The sequence below is a fragment of the Hippocampus comes genome, unplaced genomic scaffold, assembly GCF_001891065.2.
Source record: "Hippocampus comes isolate QL1 unplaced genomic scaffold, H_comes_QL1_v1.1 scaffold283, whole genome shotgun sequence".
NCBI lineage: Eukaryota > Metazoa > Chordata > Actinopteri > Syngnathiformes > Syngnathidae > Hippocampus > Hippocampus comes.
In genome coordinates this window covers 705,388-726,512 of record NW_017806234.1, presented here as the reverse complement: position 1 = coordinate 726,512, position 21,125 = coordinate 705,388, and the positions used below count along the sequence as shown (strand labels likewise).

The 21,125-nt window shown below is 41.9% G+C and overlaps 3 protein-coding genes across 3 annotated transcripts in view; 2 read left to right on the top strand and 1 right to left on the bottom strand.

The window, feature by feature from the left end:
- The first annotated feature begins 452 nt into the window (after nt 1-452).
- Nucleotides 453-7,856, top strand: igfbp5a (insulin-like growth factor binding protein 5a). The gene is made up of 4 exons (XM_019856608.1): nt 453-1,425; nt 5,947-6,119; nt 6,359-6,478; nt 6,557-7,856. The coding sequence occupies exons 1-4, from the start codon at nt 1,086-1,088 to the stop codon at nt 6,692-6,694; spliced, it is 771 nt and encodes a 256-aa protein (XP_019712167.1). The 5' UTR covers nt 453-1,085; the 3' UTR covers nt 6,695-7,856.
- Nucleotides 7,857-10,658: 2,802 nt separating this feature from the next.
- On the bottom strand, nt 10,659-19,108 carry igfbp2a (insulin-like growth factor binding protein 2a). The gene is made up of 4 exons (XM_019856523.1): nt 18,663-19,108; nt 13,131-13,303; nt 12,459-12,599; nt 10,659-11,111 (listed from the first exon to the last, which is right to left on the bottom strand). Exons 1-4 carry the CDS (start codon nt 19,042-19,044, stop codon nt 10,953-10,955), a joined length of 855 nt encoding a protein of 284 aa, XP_019712082.1. The 5' UTR covers nt 19,045-19,108; the 3' UTR covers nt 10,659-10,952.
- Nucleotides 19,109-20,376: 1,268 nt separating this feature from the next.
- Nucleotides 20,377-21,125, top strand: part of stk11ip (serine/threonine kinase 11 interacting protein) — a 16,635-nt gene continuing 15,886 nt past the window's right edge. Inside the window, exon 1 of the mRNA XM_019856597.1 lies at nt 20,377-20,798. Coding sequence (XP_019712156.1) covers nt 20,732-20,798 — 67 coding nt within the window. The 5' untranslated portion in view covers nt 20,377-20,731. The remainder of the gene's footprint in view (nt 20,799-21,125) is intronic.

The following is a 21,125-nucleotide window of genomic DNA, read 5'->3' as shown; positions in this document are numbered from 1 at the left end:
CTCTAGGCGTTCGGTGAATCAGTCTCAGAGGTTCGACAGATCCTCTGCCTTGGAGGATAAGACCCACCTGACTCAATGTGTCAATTAATTATGACTCGCCCGCTTGGCCATCACTGGCTGGTTCATTTTGTGCACAATTAAAATACTTAAACTTTATACTTGTACTAATTCTGTTTACTTTTTTTCTGTTTTTAATAAATGCGTTTTTTAATGTCTTGAATTTGTAAAAAAAATCATTTTTATTTTTCACTACTAAAGGTTCAATGAGCATATGAACTGGTTGGGTTCCGTACCTCTAACAAGGTTAAGAACCACTGCTGGAGAGAGAGAGAGAGAGAGAGAGAGAGAGAGAGAGAGAGAGAGAGAGAGAGAGAGGTTGATAAATTGATTGATGCCCCCCTCCCCCCCAAATAATAAAACAAACATTACTCAGACTTTTCTTTATTTTCTCGTTGACATGCTTACGTTGCCTTTCAAACTTGAGTCATATGAGTGGGGGGTAGTGGTCCTACTGAGTCGGCCTCAGTCACATCACCGTCTCCTATCTGAAGGCATGCCAGTACCCGCCCTGCAGAATCAGCATCACAGCCTGCACGCTTGACAAGTGCGCCTCCCCCTCCGCGTGCCTTGTTTGACATCCCCATCGTTCAGGCTTCGCCTCTGGGATTTTTTTTTTAAGTCCAGCTCAACGCCAGCCACAGATTACACATTCTGCTCACACGCAGGCACCGAGGCAGAGAAGGGCGACGCGGGGCCAAACAGACGCGGTCTTTCTCGCGTGGAGACGACAGCTTTTGCGCGCGATCGGCGCCAGGCAGAAGCGGAAGAAGACGAGGAGGAGGAAGACGGGGAGAGAGACCAGCGCTGCGTCTGGATCTTTACGTGCACATTAAACCTTTCTTTCTTTTTTTTCACCGCAAAGTTGAAGAACTAGGGGCTCGATTATTTTGGTTATTAATTGCGATACTGGTCGTCTACGGTGACACCTTTGCGCACCTGTGGATGCAGCAAACATCCGCTTGATGCTCGGACTCCAGTCTTTGGCACACATAGGATTCTCCAGTTGATAAATCATCCCGCGCACCATGCTGCTGAGCGTGTCCCTCTTGGTGCTCCCCTTGCTGTGCGTCACAAGCTGCGGTGCGTCGTACGTGCCGTGCGAGCCCTGTGACCAGAAGGCCCGCTCCATGTGCCCGCCGGTGCCGGTGGGCTGCCAGGTGGTGAAGGAGCCCGGCTGCGGCTGCTGCCTGACGTGCGCGCTTGAGGACGGCCAGTCTTGCGGCGTGTACACGGGGCCGTGCACTCGCGGGCTGCGATGCCTTCCCAAAAACGGCGAGGAGAAGCCTCTGCACGCCCTCCTGCACGGCCGGGGTGTGTGCAGAAACGAGAAGTTGTACAAACTGCTGCAGCCTTCGAAAGGCAAAGGTAGGCCCGCAGCCTGCATGCACCCGTCAAAGCTCCCACTGCAATAATTCGGATCATCTCATCACTAAAAGTCCAATTAGGGGCCAAATAGCAACAAGTGACAAGCTATATCCCACATCACAGTGTCAAACTCAAGGCCCGGGGGCCAGATCCGGCCCGCCACATCAGTTGATGTGCCCCCCCCCCCCAAAGAAAATCATCTGTGCCAACTTGCATGATCCTTGCTAAAAAAAAAAAAGTACCGAAATGTCAAATTGTCACGTGTAATAAATGATGTTGAGATTTTGCAATAATTTTGTTACCCTTAAAAGTAATAATGCGATCATGCGATGAAACATTTTTGTGGTTTCGCTGCCATAACGGCCCTCCGAGGGAAGACGTAACTCGAAAGTGGCCCGCGACAAAAATGTTTGACATCTGTGTTCTACATGATTGATACACAGGTTTGTTGTACCTTCGGCCATCTAATGTAAGAGCATTCAATTGTTCTGATGAACAAAGATATATTTTTTCAATACATAATAATTTTCAGACGAAAAGTGAATGTGGATAAATTCAGTGTCACCCATGATGATCTCTCATGCCACACTTGTACCTCGGCACCCTGATTGGGAATCACTGGCGCTCTGGGTTAACTCAGTTAATATTGGCTCAGTATGAACTTCCTCCCACAGTGCATATGCTGTGTTCTTCGGGTGGTTAGATCGCACTTCATAAATGCTGCCTGTTTGTTCAATGGCGTAGAGGATAATGACTGGAGATGTTAACCTTCTGGAGCCAGCAAGGCTGAGAGCCGGAGTGTCTAACCACCCTTTAAAGATAGCCCAACATCTGTCATTACCAGAGCATATGATTCAAAAGACCCCCCAAGTATCCCACTGCTCGAACCCACCACCGCACCCATCACGCCCTGTCCCAGTGAACTCAACAATGGGTGTCAATCAACCTGTCATTTTAACCCTGAAAGGCAGTGCGGCTGCACACCATAAATCATGAAGTGTGTGTGTGTGTGTGTGTGTGTGTGTGTGTGTGTGTGTGTGTGTGTGTGAGAGAGAGAGGGGCCAATTGCCTTTGGGGGCGGGGGTGGGGATCGGGGAAACAAGGGAGAAAATTATAGGTGGTACCTTGTAAGGCTTCTAGTTGGCTTAGCGATGTGACATGGAGTCATTATGTCTGCCGGGAAGCAGCACTGTGCATGTTGAGCTTTGAGTGACCCTGCAATGTGTCAAGTCATATTTAATACTGTTTACTTGAGTTTCTTGTCTTTTTTTTCCACTTGGTGTGACGCACCTTTTTTTTTCACGCACCATCTTTATGTCTCATGTTTCGCCATTCTCTCCCGTGTTAATGTCTCGTCTCCATTTTTTCCCACCGGGCATAAATGAGCTAGCTTGGCTGTGTGACATTCGCCTGAGGCCCAGAAATATGAGGCAAGGTTTTAGTCAACAAGATTCCACGTGTTTAATGTAACATGGACGATATTATATACTTGCAGGCATTCAATCCAACCTCCAATCAGAGCAGGTTCCTTCTTTTGTTTGTCTCTCGCAGCTGTGGATAAGTGGGACTGCTTGCAACTTGCTCAGTAAATGGCCTGTCAAACGTTTCACACTTTGATTGCTTGTTCAAACAACATTTTGTCATATTTTGGATTTTATGTCATCTGACTGGTGTCGATTACTTCATGCGCTGCCTGCATGTATTGGGTGGTTCTGAGACTGTATGATCAAACAGGACGGTCAAAATGCTGACCCAATTTTTCCCTTTACAATCAGTCACCAGAGTTCATCGCTCGCAAAATTGAAGACAAACTGCAGAGATAAAATAAACAAGTGAGATTTGTGCTTTTGTTTCTCAGTGAATGTACACTATTTTGAGTGGTGAAAAATAGCCAACCCAGCTAATTTCTCTTTGTGACATACCAAAACACCCATGTAATTAGGAGCCCTTTATACCCTTAAAATGGATCCATTTCAAAAATAGTTGTTACCAATAAACTAGCAGAATGTCAATGCAACACATCAACCGTTGAATTGAGTCCCATACTGTCCATAATGCGATAACACGTTGACAAAAATGTTTCCCCCAAGGTAGCACCGACTACTACTACTATACTGGATACTTCCCCTGGACCGACCTAAGTGAGTTGAACAGGAAATTCAATGGGTTCCCTGCAAAATACGATGGTGACATTTTTTTGAACTCTTTTTTTTTTAAATCTACAATGACCAAGTAAGATACATGCCAAGCACGTTTTTTTCAATTTGTTTTTATTTTATTGGTAACGCACAGCCAATAAAATACATAGATTATTTCACGCTAGATGCACACATCATTGTTGATTGAATTCTTCCGCATTAGTAAGCAGCATGTGAATAGAGCACAGTCAGTTCAGCATTACATATTTTGCAAAACGAACAACAATCATTTCTCGGTGTCTACTGTCCCTCCAATGTAATGCATCGCTTTTCTATGCACAATTGGTCATTTTGTATCAGTTTTTTCAACTGAATATTATTATTATTATTTTTTTTTTTTTTACGTTGTGCTTGAGTGCTTCGTGCTTGGTGCGTAGCTACCAAGTGCTCCAAGATGACACAATATAGCAGACCACGACATTCAGAAAGCTCTTGCAAACAAAGGGCTGAGTGAATTATCTTTATTCCTTCAGAGCTCACTACAGGAACATTTGATTTAAAGCATATATCATTTTGACCTGGTTTTTCACTGGGCTCTCATGTTACACTCATGGACCATACTTTCTGAGGACCACCCATCTGTTGTCTTTTCATCTTGTCTCCTTCAACTATGGTTCCAGTATACCCGATGTCATAAGATTTTACAAATCTGTAGCAACTAATACAAATAGGTGACATCAGCTCTGGTCTGTAAAAATATAAATGGCCACACAAACGTAATCTGATGATCAGCATGCTGCAGTAGCTAGCCGGGGAACGATTTTACCCTTTTGCCTACATGCATTGAGCACATTCCATGTGGAGGTGTGCAACCAAACATCACAATTTATACGAGAATATCAACGTGCGAAAGTTTGCAACAACATGTTTCATCAGTACAGGTCAGATTGGGTGAGGATTAGCAAGCAAAGACTTGATGGACATATAATTCGGGTCGTGCCTCGATTTTTTATTTTTATTTTTTTCTCCAGAGGGACACAGTGAATAACTGTGTCAGCAGGAACCCGTTTCCAAGAAGTCATTATGTAGAGGGATGACGTCACTGTGATCTACATCACCGTCATTGGAAGGGCGGGAGCTTTTGTGGCGAAGGGGAAGGGGGAGTATTGGAGGAGGGTCTAATGATGGTGACCTTGTTTCACCACCCCGTTAGCTTAGTAGCTTAGCGATCAGTCGTATTGGGTCACGTAGCAATGAGATGGAGAAAATGCTACTATGCGTGACATAGCAATGGAAATGGGCCAGCAGTTGCTTAATGGAACAAGACATGTTTAGGCCTATAGGCTAAAAAAAAAAAAAAAATCACTGTCGGGTTTGATGACTTCTCGATCAGCATAATTGATTCACCAGTAACCAATATGGATTCAGAAAAAGTGACAAAAGCCACAGACAAATCTAAACCTGCTAATGGAGTATTCATTGACCTAGAGAAAGAAATTTGATACAAAAAAAACAAAAAAAAAGTTTAATCTCAGAATTACAACAACATGGAATTACAGAACTAGAGACGGTGTTTAGTGTTACTTAACAGGAACCAACTTGTAAAAATGGATGAGTGCCAAACAACTTGTATGGACAGGGTGTGTTGGTTCCACAAGGGTCAGTGCTGTGTCCCAAATTATTTGTCATGTACATCACTGACAAATGTAAAACACCCTCAAATAATGAAATACATATACAATATTGTTTAAAAAAAACTTAGGTTGAAAAAAAGCACAATGTTGTGTTTTTGTACAAAACAACAGTGCCAAAGAAATAGGATTGGCCGGTCATTTTATTATCAAGTGCTGCTATTGGCTCAGCGACACAAAGTATCATGGTCTATGTAGTACACAATGCTGTGTTCGGCTTATAGCACGAATAACACTTAATATTAAGGCACTTACTTGCTAATGCACAGACTGTGAATTGAGTCCAAGTGTGTAGGGACGCAAACATGTTCCATTCCCCTTCATCTGGTCATGAGTGTGGCTGAGAAAAAACATGCCTAATTCTAATTAAACTGCACTAATAAACTAACCACCAGAGGGTGCTGGAAATGCACAAATGGACCTGGCCTATTTAACAGATGTGGTGTGGGTGAAGGCGAGGACGGAGTCCCTGTAATAGTCATTTTGCACAAATTAACTTCCGTCTACATCTTTCTTCTTCTTCTTCTTCTTCAGATGTCTGTAGTTTCAAAAAGTAATTTATTCTCACATACAAATCGCAATGACTAATAATGGCCCAGAAGCAGTGATTGACAACCCCATTTGTGACATCTGACCTACAGTAGGTCTTTGGGTCTGAGAATCTCATGATGATATCTTACTCCCTGTCCCAGAGTCCATGATGCCCCAAACCAAGGTGCCCATTTACGGACGGGACCACATTAGCAGTCGGAAGGCCCAGGCAATGAAGCAGGCTAAGGACCGCAAAAAGCAGCTGGCACGGGTGGGACCCAACAGCAACTTCAACTTCCTTCTGCATGGCCCGGAGAAACTGGAACTTGAATTTGTACGTGATCAGCACTCACTCATCACTCTTCTCTAAGCCTTATTTGTGTTTGGACCCAATCAGTTTTGACTATAGCCTTCATGCACCACAGAGGCAGAGTTTCGCAGAGCCATTTTCACGTTCAAGTAGCAACATCTTTTCCAAACATTTAAGAGAGTTCGGGAGCAGACTCTTCAGATGTTGAATGTCAACTATACTGCAAAGCGCAAATGCAAGCAACCATATTGTCCCTTATGTAGGGGCCCTGCCGGAGACGTCTGGATCACCTGATTCAAAGCATGAAGGACACATCACGGGTCTTGGCTCTGTCTTTGTACATCCCCAACTGCGACAAAAAAGGGTTCTTCAAGCGCAAACAGGTACATTGGAATTCTCCTCTTCCTCCTTTGTGTGTTTACTTAAATGACACCTTCAGCCCGTCACCTCTCCGATCACAGTGCAAGCCATCCCGCGGGCGCAGGAGGGGGATCTGCTGGTGTGTGGATCGCTTCGGTGCCAAGGTCCCTGGCATAAACTACGCCGGTGGTGACTTGCAGTGCAAAGACTTGGACAGCAGCAGCAACCGGAATGAGTGAGCTTGAGTGCAAATAGCAGTCTCATTCATCACCGTGTGGACATGATGAACTTCTTGTTTGAAAAGGGAAGCTGAAACGCTTGCTCATATAGGTTATATACTGTAACTGTGGCTTTAAATGGACTGCGTGTGTGGGTGTGTGTGTGTGTGTGTGTGTGTGTGTGTGTGTGTGTGTGTGTGTGTGTGTGTGTGTGTGTGTGTGTGATGTTTTTGTGCATTTCGATAAATTTAAATGTCGTGGAAAGCGTCCTTCATTTCAGTAGTTCAATTCAGAAAGTGAAACTTATCGGCAACTTTTAATTGCCATGATTAAGCCTTACAGCCAACAAAAGTCCTACATTCAGTCCTGTATCCCACATAATTACAATATTATATATATTAAAAAAAAAAATCAGTTTCGTTAACTACTGATGCGGCACTCTGAGTATTTAATGATTCAAAAGACCTCCAAAGCCTTTAAATGGTCTCTATAAGTTTGCTTCAGTGCATCACTGCTGACTTGACGATTGTCCAGAGGATAATCATTGAAATCCTCCCAAGGAAAGCAAGCAATCAATACTTTTTGATCAGGAAGCACAAATACATGCACAAACATCACTACAAAAAGTCGTGGAAGCAAAAAGTGCGGGCGAAAAAGATGGGCATTGCAACAGGGGTAACCGTAGCCTTGAGAATTGTCAAGCAAAATCCCTCCAAAAATTTGGAGGAATTTCACAAACTATGAGTGGACTGGGGCAGGAGTTAGAGTGAATTTTGGATCACTTAATGCATTTTTTTCTGCTGACCAGCTTAATGGGGCTGTTGATTAGATGGACCAGGAGGGCTCGGTCCCCGCCTAGCTCAGGGACACTTGAGCCAATAATGTAGAGCAGATGACGTCAAGCCTATGGTCAAAGCAACCGAGGCTTCCTTCAAAATTCAGCAGTGTCACAGAGCCATCGCATCCATGCCACACTGCATTAAAGCAGTAAACAATGCAAAAGCAGCTCCAAATGCATATGAATGAACATGTTTCTTAGAATACAGTACCAACATTTTTTGGTGTCAAAAAAGAACCTTGATTTGTTATGATGTAATGTTGAAATGTTTACAGATGATGAATTTGGGGTTTTTGTTAGCTGTAAGCTGTAATCACTAATAAAATGAGCGAAATTGATACTGTATTTCACTGTGTGCAAAGTTAATCTAACCAGTATATAAGTGGAACAAAAAACGATTTGAATGGGAAAATCAGTTTTTCATTTCAAAGATGTGAGTGCATCAAATGGATACCCCAAATGAATTTTTAATTGAACTAGTGGAATTACCAAAGTAGAGACAATTTCTGACTATGATCGTCTAAATTATTGAGATCCACCGTATATAGACAGCTCTGGGCAAAAAAATTAAGAGACCATACATTTATGCGTATACACACACACACACACACACACACACACACACACACACACACACACACACACACACACACACACACACACAAGCACACACACACATTACATATTTTAATGTGACTAGAAGCTAAGATCCAAGCATGGAAGCTTCAACTCCTATGAGATGATTTGAGACATATTTATATTTTTTGTGACTCGAGGCGAGCAGGCAACTCCACCATTAGCAAACGAGTATGAATTCCATGATGTTTTGATTCAGGCTTTAAAAGTTTTTTTTTGTACTTGCTCATATGCTCGCAGGAAGGGAGCTGACTGCCCTTCGTACTGCCAAGAAACTCAGAATACTAATTTCATTTTTACATGACATGTAAATGTAGAGAAATGCTTCTGCCAGGCAAAAATCCCAAATAAAGAACAATCATTTAAAGACCAAAACATGCTTAAAGTGTCACAGTGCATAACAGTAATCTTTGAAACTATACGGGAATCTGATTTGATGCTTTAGTGCAGGGGTCACCAACGTCACCAACATGGTGGGCGCGAACACCAGGTAGCACCCCAAGGACCACATGAGCAGGCCGCCGGCCTGTTCTAAAAATAGCTCACAAGTGATGGAACAACTGATTTCCCAGGAATGTTGTAAAATTGATCTTTTCAGAATTGAACACTGGCAGATATGTATGAAAATAAAATGCTGAATACAGTATATATATTGTTCTGTTTCATAACAATGAGAAAACATGATCAATGCATTTGCATAAATGAATACCATGAATTCATAATCATAACATAATATGATATGATGAACATAATAAGAGAGTCTATCGGATACAGATTTATTTTTAGCCTGTCGCTGAAATTCCGATAACCAATAGTATCCCAAAAAAAATCTGTGGATTTTCTGACTACTTTGAACGTCATTATCTTTGTCTTATGAATTATTGTCTTAATGTGTACAAAATAAACAAATAAACTAACGTTTTTTGGCAGATTTTTTTACTGCAGTATTTTTCCATCCATCCATCCATATGCCATCCATCCATCCATTTTCTGTTCCGCTTTATCCACTCAAGGGTTGCGGGGGATGCTGCAGCCTATCCCAGCCGTCTTTGGGCAGTAGGCGGATTGTCAGCCAATCGCAGCTTACAGTATTTTTTAAAAAGCTAATATTAGTGTATTAGATTGGACAGACCCTAATAATACCATTATGAAAAGGTAATTTGAAGACATTTCTGATTTCAGACGTTCATACAAAACTGGTAGCCCTTCGCATTAATCCGTTCCCAAGAAGTAGTTCTCAGCTTCAAGAAGGTTGGTGACCCCTGCTTTTGTATGTGCTTTGAGACAAAGGAATGACATCACTGTCTTTTCAATAAATGTATTTCCACTACGCGTTCATGTTCCTGATAATAATGTGCGAGTATGTGTCTGTCTGTGTAATGTTAATTTAGCATGCCCTTCCAGAAAAGCTCACTCCCATCTTTTGGGGCTTGCACGCAAAAAATATGTAAAGTTTTGGTGTTGTCCGTATGGGTCAATAAGCGCCAGATTGTAAGCAAATCCACCCAGGTAATGGCAACTGGCTGCATGTGTACGGTCGCTGAGTTCGTATGGATATCCAAGTGCCTTTGGCCACATGCCTGTTTGAATTGCGATTTGCATGCGGTTGTGTGGTGCTTCTGGTGGTTGAGTCAGACGTGGATGTTGATGGATGACAATTTGATTAGACGTTTTTTTTTTTTTTTTCAGCCGTCAGCTTCCTCCTGTTTCCTGTTTTTTTTTTTTTTTTAAATGGTAGAGTGACATATGTCCTGCCTTGCAAAGGTCAACTCATGGGTAGCCTGTTCCTCTCGTCCATCGCTTCAGGCACTCGTGGATTCGATATGGCAAATAAAAAGAGTGTGTGTGTGTGTGTGTGTGTGTGTGTGTGTGTGTGTGTGTGTGTGTGTGTGTGTGTGTGTGTGTGTGTGTGTGTGTGTGAACAAGGCATGGATCATCATGGCACTAGCTTAATGTATCTAGGAAGGTGTAAAATTTGGTTACAATATGAATTCGAGGCCAGCGCTCCGCTGGGCGCAGTTCTATTCAGAATCAGATTTTCACAACAGTAGCCTACAGGGATACCTTGAGATACATGTGACCCAGTTTATGAATTTTTCGAGATGCCAGCCTTTGTTCAGCAGATTATTTTTGATTTCATATGCGAACTAACACTTGAAATATGCGCACTGTATGGTGGCAGTGAACTCAAATCACTGAACAACCAGCAGTTTGGCAGATAGTGAAGTCTTCAAAAAGAAGCTTCAAGCCACTCCCTGTTGAATTTTCCTGTCAAAATAAACATAAAACTAAGAAAATGACATGTATTTAAAACAACCACATAACTTTTCTTTATTGGTCTATTGTGCTTCTGACAACAATGCAAAACACAAACAGGCTCCATGTACATCCTTGTCAGTATGATACTGCCCCCGGTGGCCAAGGTGTAAGCACCAGGGAGAGCAGCAGAATGCCAACTACTTCATCATGTTTTTACTGCATGTTTTCACGAAATACAATATAATAGAGTGCTGTGTTTTTTTGGGGGGTGCGGGGGGCACTTACATTCATTCCAATGGATTCAGATGATATGAGATACAAGTGTTGAGAGTTACAAACATGGTCACAAAACAAATTAGTATCTCGATGCACGGCTGTATAGCTTAAAGACACAAAATAAAACTAAAGAAGCCCTTTGAACCTGCAAATCTTTTTTTTTTTAATTTCATGTTAAGTTTAACATTATGCTGTTTCCGAGTTCACCTCACTTACTCATTTTCGTTGTTTGTTCCCATATGCTTCACAGTTGCTTTTTGTTTATTTTCATTATATCTGCTCCATGTTGGCCATCTCCAGCTCCAGCTCCGAAAGGTACTGGCTGCAGTTGGGGTTACCCCGCACAATGGGGGCTGCTAAGATGGTTTGACCGTTGTGGGGGCTTACGCACCAGCACTCTCCCCTCTGACCATAAAGAGACATCTTGCACTGAAACAACATTTTTTTGGAGTTGAGTCATCAACATTTTTTGTACAATATAAGAACTATATTACAAGTTCAATTGTATTAGTAGCCTATAAAAAATAAAAAAAATTAAAAAAAAGACCCTATCAAATCAATAAAGACATTTCACCATGATGCCACATACACACACTCTACGTCCGGGTAGATGGAAGACACAACACAGAGACAAATTAGCATTTCCACATGTAAGTTGCTTAGAAAATAGACTTGAAGGAAGTTAAGGCATAGTTAATCTGATCAGTGAGGAACTATTTATTTAATTGACTTTTCTGTAGCTCAGATTAATGTAAAACATGTTCTCTTTTGATACTGAAATCAATGGCATGTGATAGAGCTCATGTTAGCTTGCAGGCTAGCCATGATGTTTTTTTAAATGACTCCAACACAACCTAAGCAAATTATTTTGACAGACCTATTACAAAATGCCTTCCACAAAACGATGATGGAGGCTTGCCACTCTGCCCCTAGGCAGTTTTGCGATTTTGTCTGTAAAACTATTAATGACATTCACTTGATATATGAGAGAGAGAGAGATCTCTATATCTATCTATCTATCTATCTATCTATCTATCTATCTATCTATCTATCTATCTATCTATCTATCTATCTATTATCACAAGGGTCACGGGCGTGCTGGAGCCTATCTCAGCTGTCTTCAGGAGGCTAGGTACACCCTGAACCGGTTGCCAGCCAATTGCAGGGCACACAAAGACGAACAACCATCCACGCTCACTCTCACACCTAGGGACAAATTTGAGTGTTCAATCAGCCTGCCATGCATGTTTTGGGAATGTGGGAGGAAACCGGAGTGCCCGGAGAAAACCCACGCAGTCCCAGGGAGAACATGCAAACTCCGGCCAGAGCTGAAAGTGAACCCGGTACCTCTGCACTGTGCGGTCCACGCGCTTACCACTGGACTACAAGGCCGCCTCTATATGTGTGTGTGTGTGTGTGTGTGTATGTATGTATGTGTGTGTGTATATATATATATATACATATAGAGAGAGAGAGAGAGAGAGAGAGAGAGATAAACGCGCGCGCACACACACACACACACACTCACACACACACACACACACACACACACACACACACACACACACACACACACACACACAGTAGATAGATAGATAGATAGATAAATAGATAGATAGATAGATAGATAGATAGATAGATAGATAGATAGATAGATAGATATTAGAACAAAAAAAAAACCTAAAACTAATCTGACGGAGCAACCAACAAAACAAGTCTTTATCATCATTTCAAGTCAGGTCAGTGGTACCCAATGATGAAACGTTTATTATTCACCTGTTTGAGGTTATACTGCCCTCTCCTGTCGCAGTTAGGGATATGCAGGGCATAAAGGTCCTCCAGGGGACCTCGATTATCTCTGAAGGGCATCTTGGAGATCCTCTCCAGCACCTGGTCCAGTTCCTGCTGACACGGAGTCTTTTGCCCAAAACAAGGCACAGAGTAATCAAGACTATGAGAAAGATCACCACATCTGTGCTCAGATTTAAGAGGTTTTTCAAGTCTACATAAAATACACATGCAGAAAAAAATATGGTCTAAATAGAGCATATTGGGAATGGATGAATGATAAAATAATGAAAGAAATGAACAGCTGACAGCAACCTACAGCATTTAATATGGTTTATGTCTGTGTTGTCACCGCCCAATGTTGACTATTACATAACTTTTGTTGTTGTTGCAACTGTGCATGTGGGTTGTTTCGTGTGTTCACTGAATGTAAACACAACGATACCGGATTGCTCTCACCTGAAATTACATGTAAATAAAAGAAGATGTAGAAATGAAGGATTAATTGAGGATACCTGACGCAGAATCACATTGCAAAGCAGGTAAACTGTTTTCGAAATATGGATGAATCCAGCTCCTTGGAGTAGGTTTGATTTTAGAAGTCCATCGATGAATATGGCCTTGTTGCAATCAGTACATCGTTTGCCGGCTTGTCCTCACCTGTTTGGGTCGAGTCGGTTTAAGCTCTTCCACCTTGTTGCTTTTCATCTTTGTCATCATCTCTTGACGATGGTGTCGCACAGCACTCTCCTTCTGCCCCATCCAAGTGGTTTCCTTACTGGGTAAGCGGACGTCACCCAGGCCTGACTCGAAGAACACTTCCGAGGCCTCACCTGGGGGATGACTCACAGTCAGAAAGTGCCATATTCTTTTAAGACGTAGTTGCTTTGCTCAAGGGCTGCTTAATTATTTCATATATATCTGTGGATGAAATAGCGAAGCATGCAGTCTCTGTCGCTAAAATGTACTTCAGAAATATACACATCATGCTGGGCACATTCAAGTGAACGGGAACAAAATTAGTCTCTCAATATACCCCTACGCATCTCTTTTATTCTTTCCCATGTACTCCTTCTCAAGGAGCAAGTCACTTTTACTATATGTCTTTGCAGACATTAGGAGGAGGATGCAGGACCAGAATGTGTCTCCCCAAGCAAGGGTTATAATAGGATTGGATTTCTCATTGTAGTTCATTTTTATCTTGTTAAGACTTTGAATTAGTTCTAGTTTTGTTTGTTTTCAGTTTATTCTGAGCAGTTTTAGTGTTTGTTTTAGTTTATTTCAGTATATGGAGTGTTTTTGTACAAGGTAATCTAAAAAGTTCACTAAGTGCCATAAAGTATAGGAAATTACAATTCTCAAACGATTGGAACTTCTTTCTTCTGTACAGGCGTACAGCAATATTGAAATAAATACATTTAAATGAACCCTGAAAGCTCATGGATGATAATAATTGACAAAGATGAAACCAAAGGACATTTCTGCTATAATTAACGGAAGATGTATTTTTGCAAAAGTATTTTAGATGTAATGTTATTTTGTTCATGAAAATGTTTTTTTCAACCTTCGTTCTTTTGTTTGACTACATGAACTATAAAGATAGACATGCCCAGCGTTTTTATGATTTTAGTGTTTGTAAATCAAATGGCACCAAGTGAAGTGTGTGGCCCATGCTTTGTGACCCATTGTAAAATGTCTGCATTTTGGGCTCCAAAAAATGATTAGTCATCTAAAAACTGCTCTTGCGTAATTTATACAACTGTCTCTGACAAAACCCGACATACATTATGTCGGTCTTCTAGGCAGTACCACACATGAATGCACCATTTGTAAAGGGCAAAGGCCACTATCTCTTGCAATGTATGTACATGCAGCCAACCACAGAGGACCACACCACCAGAACCCCCTTCTCTTGATGGGGAGTTAGGCCTCGGTGGGCTCGGATCAGCAGTATAAACAGAGGAGCAGGCCAACTGTCCAGTCTACTGCTTTGATTAATCCCTAGACAATGAGTTCCTTTCTAAAACTGATCCATGGCACATTCCCAGAATGCACAAAGGCCAGAGGTGCCACGTCAAGATTCGGGTCAGCAGAGCGAATCCTGGCTCATTCACTTCAGTGGATGTAAAAAAAATAGTCTTCAGCCACACTCGGATGACTGATATCGATCTGGTCAGGCCTAAATTGTTGCACAAAACAAGTTTCAAGCATAAATCTGAATAAAATTTCAAACAGAGAACCAGTTAATGTCTAAATTACACAGAGGTATGACTCTTCATCAACCCCAGAGCACTGGGTGGAACTGTTTTTTGAAAGCGTTTACCTTTTCATCTCAATCTGCTGTTTGGTCACGTTCTGGCATGCTTGCACTCAAACACACACACACACACACACACACACACACACACACACACACACACACACACACACACACACACACACACACAAGCACACACACACACACACACACACACTATACTCACATGGCTACTTATGTACATGCATCTTGTTGGCCAACAACTGGAAAATAATTTCATAAGAGATATGATTAATATATTAAACCCTTAAAGTTAGGAGGGCCCGCCGAAGGGCCCTCCGTCATCTGTCAAAACAAATCGCTGATGCACATCGTCAGCTGAGTACATGTGTGAACATGTTATGCATCTTTTAAAAGCTGAGTTTCTGGAGATTTGAATGGTACCCTACATGTTACAATTGTCGAATTTGAACCGGAACTTGGGGAGACCTCAAGCTTTGATCCTGTAGTGTTTTCAAGTCCTAATCAACATTCTAAATCCATTTTCAAGGCAGATGTTGTGAAAAGAAATTAGACGAAGTGAAAAGAAATTAGACGAACATAAGATTCGCCTTTTCTTTCTGTTTTCAAACATCCATAGTTCAGTGACAGGAGCACTTACACAGATTCTGACTGTTGGCGGGGGGTATTCAAAATGATAACATTTTGAATATTTCATAAAGAGACCAAAACTATGCTGATACTCCAAATGGTTCAAGAACAGCTACAAATTTACTTTGGGTGCACCTTTCCATAGGCGTTTTTGGCAAAGTTGCCCTCGGTTTAAAGGTTTTAATTGAATGACGATCAATTATCAAATGAATTGATAATAATTTTTGAAAATCAATTAATCATTTAGATAAAATTTCAGCTTGTCAACAGTAGTCCTCCATGAAAGCAGACTGATATCTTTGTGTTGAATCAAAACAAAACATAAGCTTTTACTTTGGAAAACAATGATCAATACGTTTGCTGATTTTATGGCATGTTACGGACCGAACCAGTAACTAACTCATAATTAATTTATGTTTGTGCATTTTCTGGACTGCCATTTTCAAATAAAGTCCTCTTTTTTAATAAAGAGATGGAAACTAAAACATGCTTTTTAAAAAAAATTATTTTAAAAAATAATCAAGAAAATAATCAATTGACTGTTTACCTACTGAAATAATCATTATAGTTTCCAACTTATTTCACAGACACAAGCCATTTTCAAAATACTCAATACATTTTTACAATGTGGCCTCATTCACACATCGACAATTATTTAGGATGCCACGGAATAGAAGTAATGCTCATTCACAGACTTCTGGCAAAGCATGAAGAGCATCCATGAGTGAAGCGTATTGCTCAAGAATGCTTGGTTGGGTCCGCCTGGGGCAACTGGGAAACCCATTCTTCATCTTTAAGGTTTGGAGACAACTCCTCCAGCTAAGCCAGGGATAGGTTGTAGCTCACTTTCGACCCTAATGAGGATAAGCAATTTAAAAGGATGGATGAATAAAAAAATGAGTCCTGCAGCGATGTTGTGTTTGTATTGATTGCAAATAAGACTTCAGCACAGAATGGGCGAAAAGTTATTCTGGTTCTCAGTACACGCACTAGAAGATTCTAGGCACAGCTACGAGATGTGCAGTTGCTGTCGTGATTGGGAGAAAGTGGGGCGACAAGGGTGTGCGGCACTGTTTTTGAAGAAGTCCACATCGATGGGTGGAGGATTTTTGTGGGGAGGATTATCTCGAGGCTATTTCAGTCTGTCAGGCTTCAACTGGACAGGAATGCTTGCTCCTGTTAGCTAACCATGTTATTTCAGATGGCACCGCTGTTTCTTTCCACTCCGGCTCTCACTTCCAGGAGCACCGAGGTACATTGACATCGTAACTGCATTCACGCAGACAAATGTAGGGGTAGGCTGTGTGGGATGTGAAGCATGATGTCATCTAACCATTTGAAGCTGAATAAATGCTGCAAAAGACATTTCACGCACACCAATTGGCTGGATTATGCGCACAATGAGCAATTAAAGGGAGAGGAAAGATTGTCTTTTTCCATCCATCGATTATCTGAACCGCTTTATAGTACTGTATTTGTAAAACATATATTATAACTTGACTGTACAACATGATAAAAATCAGCAGTCACCGGCCCCGATTTTGTGCCCTTGGTTTGATACACTGTACAAGCGAAATCACCGCAACTGAAGAAAAACTACCAATTAAAGACAGAAGGCGTGATTTAGAAAGCGTCAATCATTTGTCGCACACTCACGGGCACACTTATCGTGGCATCCTTGTGAAATCTCGCAAAAAATACAACTTCAAACCGGGGATGATACCGGCCTCATTTTAGGTGTACTCATGGAGGTTCGCAATAGCAGCCACGGATACTTAAGGGAAAGAAAATGTGACCCCAAGTCCAGCAGTTTGTTCCAGCGGTTTGAAATATCATCTACGTCATAAAGAAAGGCTTAGTTCACAATGTTTTGTCATTGTGTTAAATGAAACTTCAGAACATTATTGACAAAGGTTCTAGAGGTATCAGTACATGGTATTGGTGCGTACTCCTACTGGTATCGGTTGGAAAAAAGGGGTATCGAACATCCTTATTTTAAAAGAATAACATGTTATTCTGAATAAGGTGCTTTTATTTTTTAAACTGCCCTAATCTAAGCTATTGTTTTTATTATTATAATTAGTCACATGAGGTCGCTGATGGTGTAGTGTAAGACTCGCCTGACTTGTGTGCGGGCAGTGTGGAATTGGTTCCCACTCAGTGACAGTGTGGATGTGGGTGTGAATCGTTGCTATGTGCCCTGTGACTGACTGGCGACCAGTTCAGGGTGTAGTCTCCCTTCCGCCCAAAGTCAGGCTCCAGCAACTCCCCGCGCCCCTGTTCAGGATAAGCGTTGTTGAAAATGAATGGATGGATGGATGGATAATTAGTCACATAATGTTCCGTCATACATTTTCAGCAGCAGTCATTTATTCACCAAGGGCAAGAGGCTACGTTGATCCAATGTTTTTGCATCATAACCAAAAGTGCTGTGATGTGAAGCCTTTGGAAGCTTTAAGCACTTTATGATTGATGCCTTTTGACCCAGCAACACTTGAGCTGATCTCTGTGCTAAGTCGCATAAAGTAACTAAATAATGATGACTGCTGATAACTTATCATAGGGATAATTACTGTCTAGCACGTCAAGTTCAAAATAAACGTGTCATTCAGGGTAAGCATTCAAAAGCGACAAGTTGTCCGGCTTCAGTGAGGGCCTCAGAATCATCCAAATAATAACGCTGTTTACTTTTCCTCTTCGCAGTGACCCGTCCTTATACAAACACAAAGCACATGAGCCTCACTGGAGTCCTGCACACACAGTCGGCCCAATTTCTAGGTAAACCGCAGTGTATGCTTACTGCAGGTCAAAGCCTAAAGTCCAGCTTTTCCAAACAATGCAACATTCCTCCCGCTGTCTCCCGCTCTCTCCACTCCCTCAAAGAATCGTCAACATCAACATTGGGATTTTTTTTTTCTTCTAGCTCCATCCAAGGAGTGTAGTTTGTGAGAATTCTGGCCACTGCATTGGTTTGCTGTGTTAAAGGCAGCGCTCTATATAGGGGTGCAAGAGTGGAGGACTGTTCCTTTTGCCTTCTTCACCCCCATGTGCACTTCACCCAGGTCTGTGCAGCAGGGACTCACACAATGACATTTGAAATTAAACAGAGGAGTCTAATGCATGAGGTAAATTAGCAACACGAATCCGCATACGTGCCTTAATGCGAGCATCACAATGTATTTGAAATAAAAGCATAACTCTTGTAGTTTTGATAAACAATGGAAAGCAGATCAGTGTTACAAGCTGATTCGACACTGACAGGACAGACAAAAGGACGGACTGACCGCTGGTCTGCTCCCGGTGCTCCTGGATCGTGATGTCGGTGTCGACCGTTTGCCGGCACAGGCCTTGGCCCTGCATCAGTTGCTCCAACGGGAGCTCCGAATCGGGCGTCGGGTAGCATCGCAAGCCGGCGGCACACCTCGGGGTGTACACGCCGCACGTCTCACCCTCCTGCCGGGCGCACACCGGGCAGCACCCGCAGCCCGGCTCGCGCACGATTTCCGCGCAAGGGTCGCTGAGCCACGGACAGAGAGCCAGGCGCTCCGCGGTGCACGCCGGGCAGCGGAAGACTATCTCGGCCAGCGAGGCGCCGGCGACGGACGCGGTGAGGACCAGCAGGCTGTAGAGCTGGAGCATTGTGATTTGCGTTGGCTTTTGTGACATTATCGTGGTCTGGTGGAAGGAAGTACCAAGTAAAAAAAAAAAAAAAGGATGGGAGGGGAAGGGGGCTGCTCGTGCGTACGCGAACAGGTGAAGCAAGGGGTACGGTGGTCTGCTGGGTCCTACAATTCTCATCACTGAGGACTTGTCAAACTTTTTGCAGGGGAGATATTTTTCCAGTCACCTCCTTATAATGGCAAAGATAGGTAAACATACCGACCACGTGTACCCCGAAATGTTATTGGAATAAAAAAGTTAGTTGAAGTATTTTTGGAGAAAAAAAGTTATTACGGCATGTTTTAAATATTGTAAATTACAGTATATCTATTCCAGTAAATACATGATATTTGTCATACTAATACTACTACTACTACTACTACTACTACTAATAATAATAATAATAATAATAATAACACATTAATTTATGCAAAAATGTCAGATTTATGGGGCAATATATGATACTGTAACTACACCGGGGCTTTTAATTGTACCAAAGCTATGGTAGGAGGAGTAATTGGTTTATTTTATTTCCAATCAGATCCCAATATGAAGGTACTGTATTCACATTTTAAACATAATAGCATAATTTATTGCTACAGCTCGCAGACATTGGTTTCGGGACTGCAGTTTTGGAACCACTGCTTTCGGGTAGTTGAAAGTTACATAATATCCAGGGATTCTTGAAAATATATCATATTCCAGTATGACATGACAGACCGGTCAACCTGACACCCCCCACCCGCTCCCCAACAACAACAACAAAAACAACAACGACAGCACTGTCAGTTGATTTAAACCCATTATTTAAGATGTCAGTTACAACGTAAAACAAGAATATTCACTGGCGAAACAAAAACCTAAACATCCTCCTGTCCTTCATCCACATTTTCGAGGTCGGAAAATGGATAATGAAATGGAGAAACGGCCTCGGCCTCTATGGTTACCGCCTCAAGTGCGCCACTCAGTGCTCACGGATTTTATTGAAAAAGTCACATGACATTTGAGTCATTTTAAAATATCTGTGTTGAGTACAATCTTGAAGTGTCGAAAGCATTGTTTTCAATAATATCGTAAGCAATTCTGAGAAAGGATGGATTTTGTCCATAGGCATCCATAGTTTCCTTGCTTTCGGTCCTGCTCAGAAAAAAATATATACATTTAAAAAGTTAAATTTGTAGATGTGTATTCTACATATATACAATTATCTATCATAAATCAGTGGTTCTAAAAACAAATACAGTCGAGTAAAAACACTTTCATTTCCATGTACCGGTAACAAAATAATAGAGTAATAAGGTTGTTACTTAAGTGCTTCACGGCCACCGTAGTCGCTTTCTCGTCACGTGACACAGATGTCAGCATGAACGCCATGAAAAACACCACTTTATGTTACTGTGCAGGAAAATATCAGGGACAAGTGAGAACGCATTAATGTTGCTCGTTAACAGGCTGCAATTGCGCGTGTTTGTCATGTCATCATGACACATTTTATCTTGTGACCAGGAAGTGTTTTAGCTAGCGTACCTGACTGGCTGGCTCAGTGCAGCTGAGTTCGGAATGTTAGTTGTTCCTCTGACAAATGGTGCCGGTTGACCTGGGTGTTTGTTTTTCAAGATTGTTATGTTAGCGCATTCAAAACGAGAAGCTTGTCATTTCCGACAGCAGCTCAGTGCTACAACGCCGGTCAAGGATGTCTCGTACTGACGGTGGCCAGTCCCCGCTTGTCATTAGCCTGGCAACACTCCTCCGAAATAATGGTGAGTTTTGATCCCAAGTTAGGTTCAAATAGTGCCGCTTGATTCTCATTCGCCCTCGTAATCTAAAATATATAGATACATAGGTACATCTCCCTTAAATCGGAATGTCGTAGATGAGTTCGATTATTTCAGTCGTTCAATAAAAAACTCGTAGAGATTCAGTAAGTACACTCCAAATACATTTGATTGTCTTATTCATTTTCTATCGACAATTAAGCGTTTTTCTTAGCCGTAAGCTCCAATCATCGATACTCCACGTTAAATAAATAGATGCATAATATGAAATGTTTCACTTTGTGTGTAGGGAATATATATATATATATATAT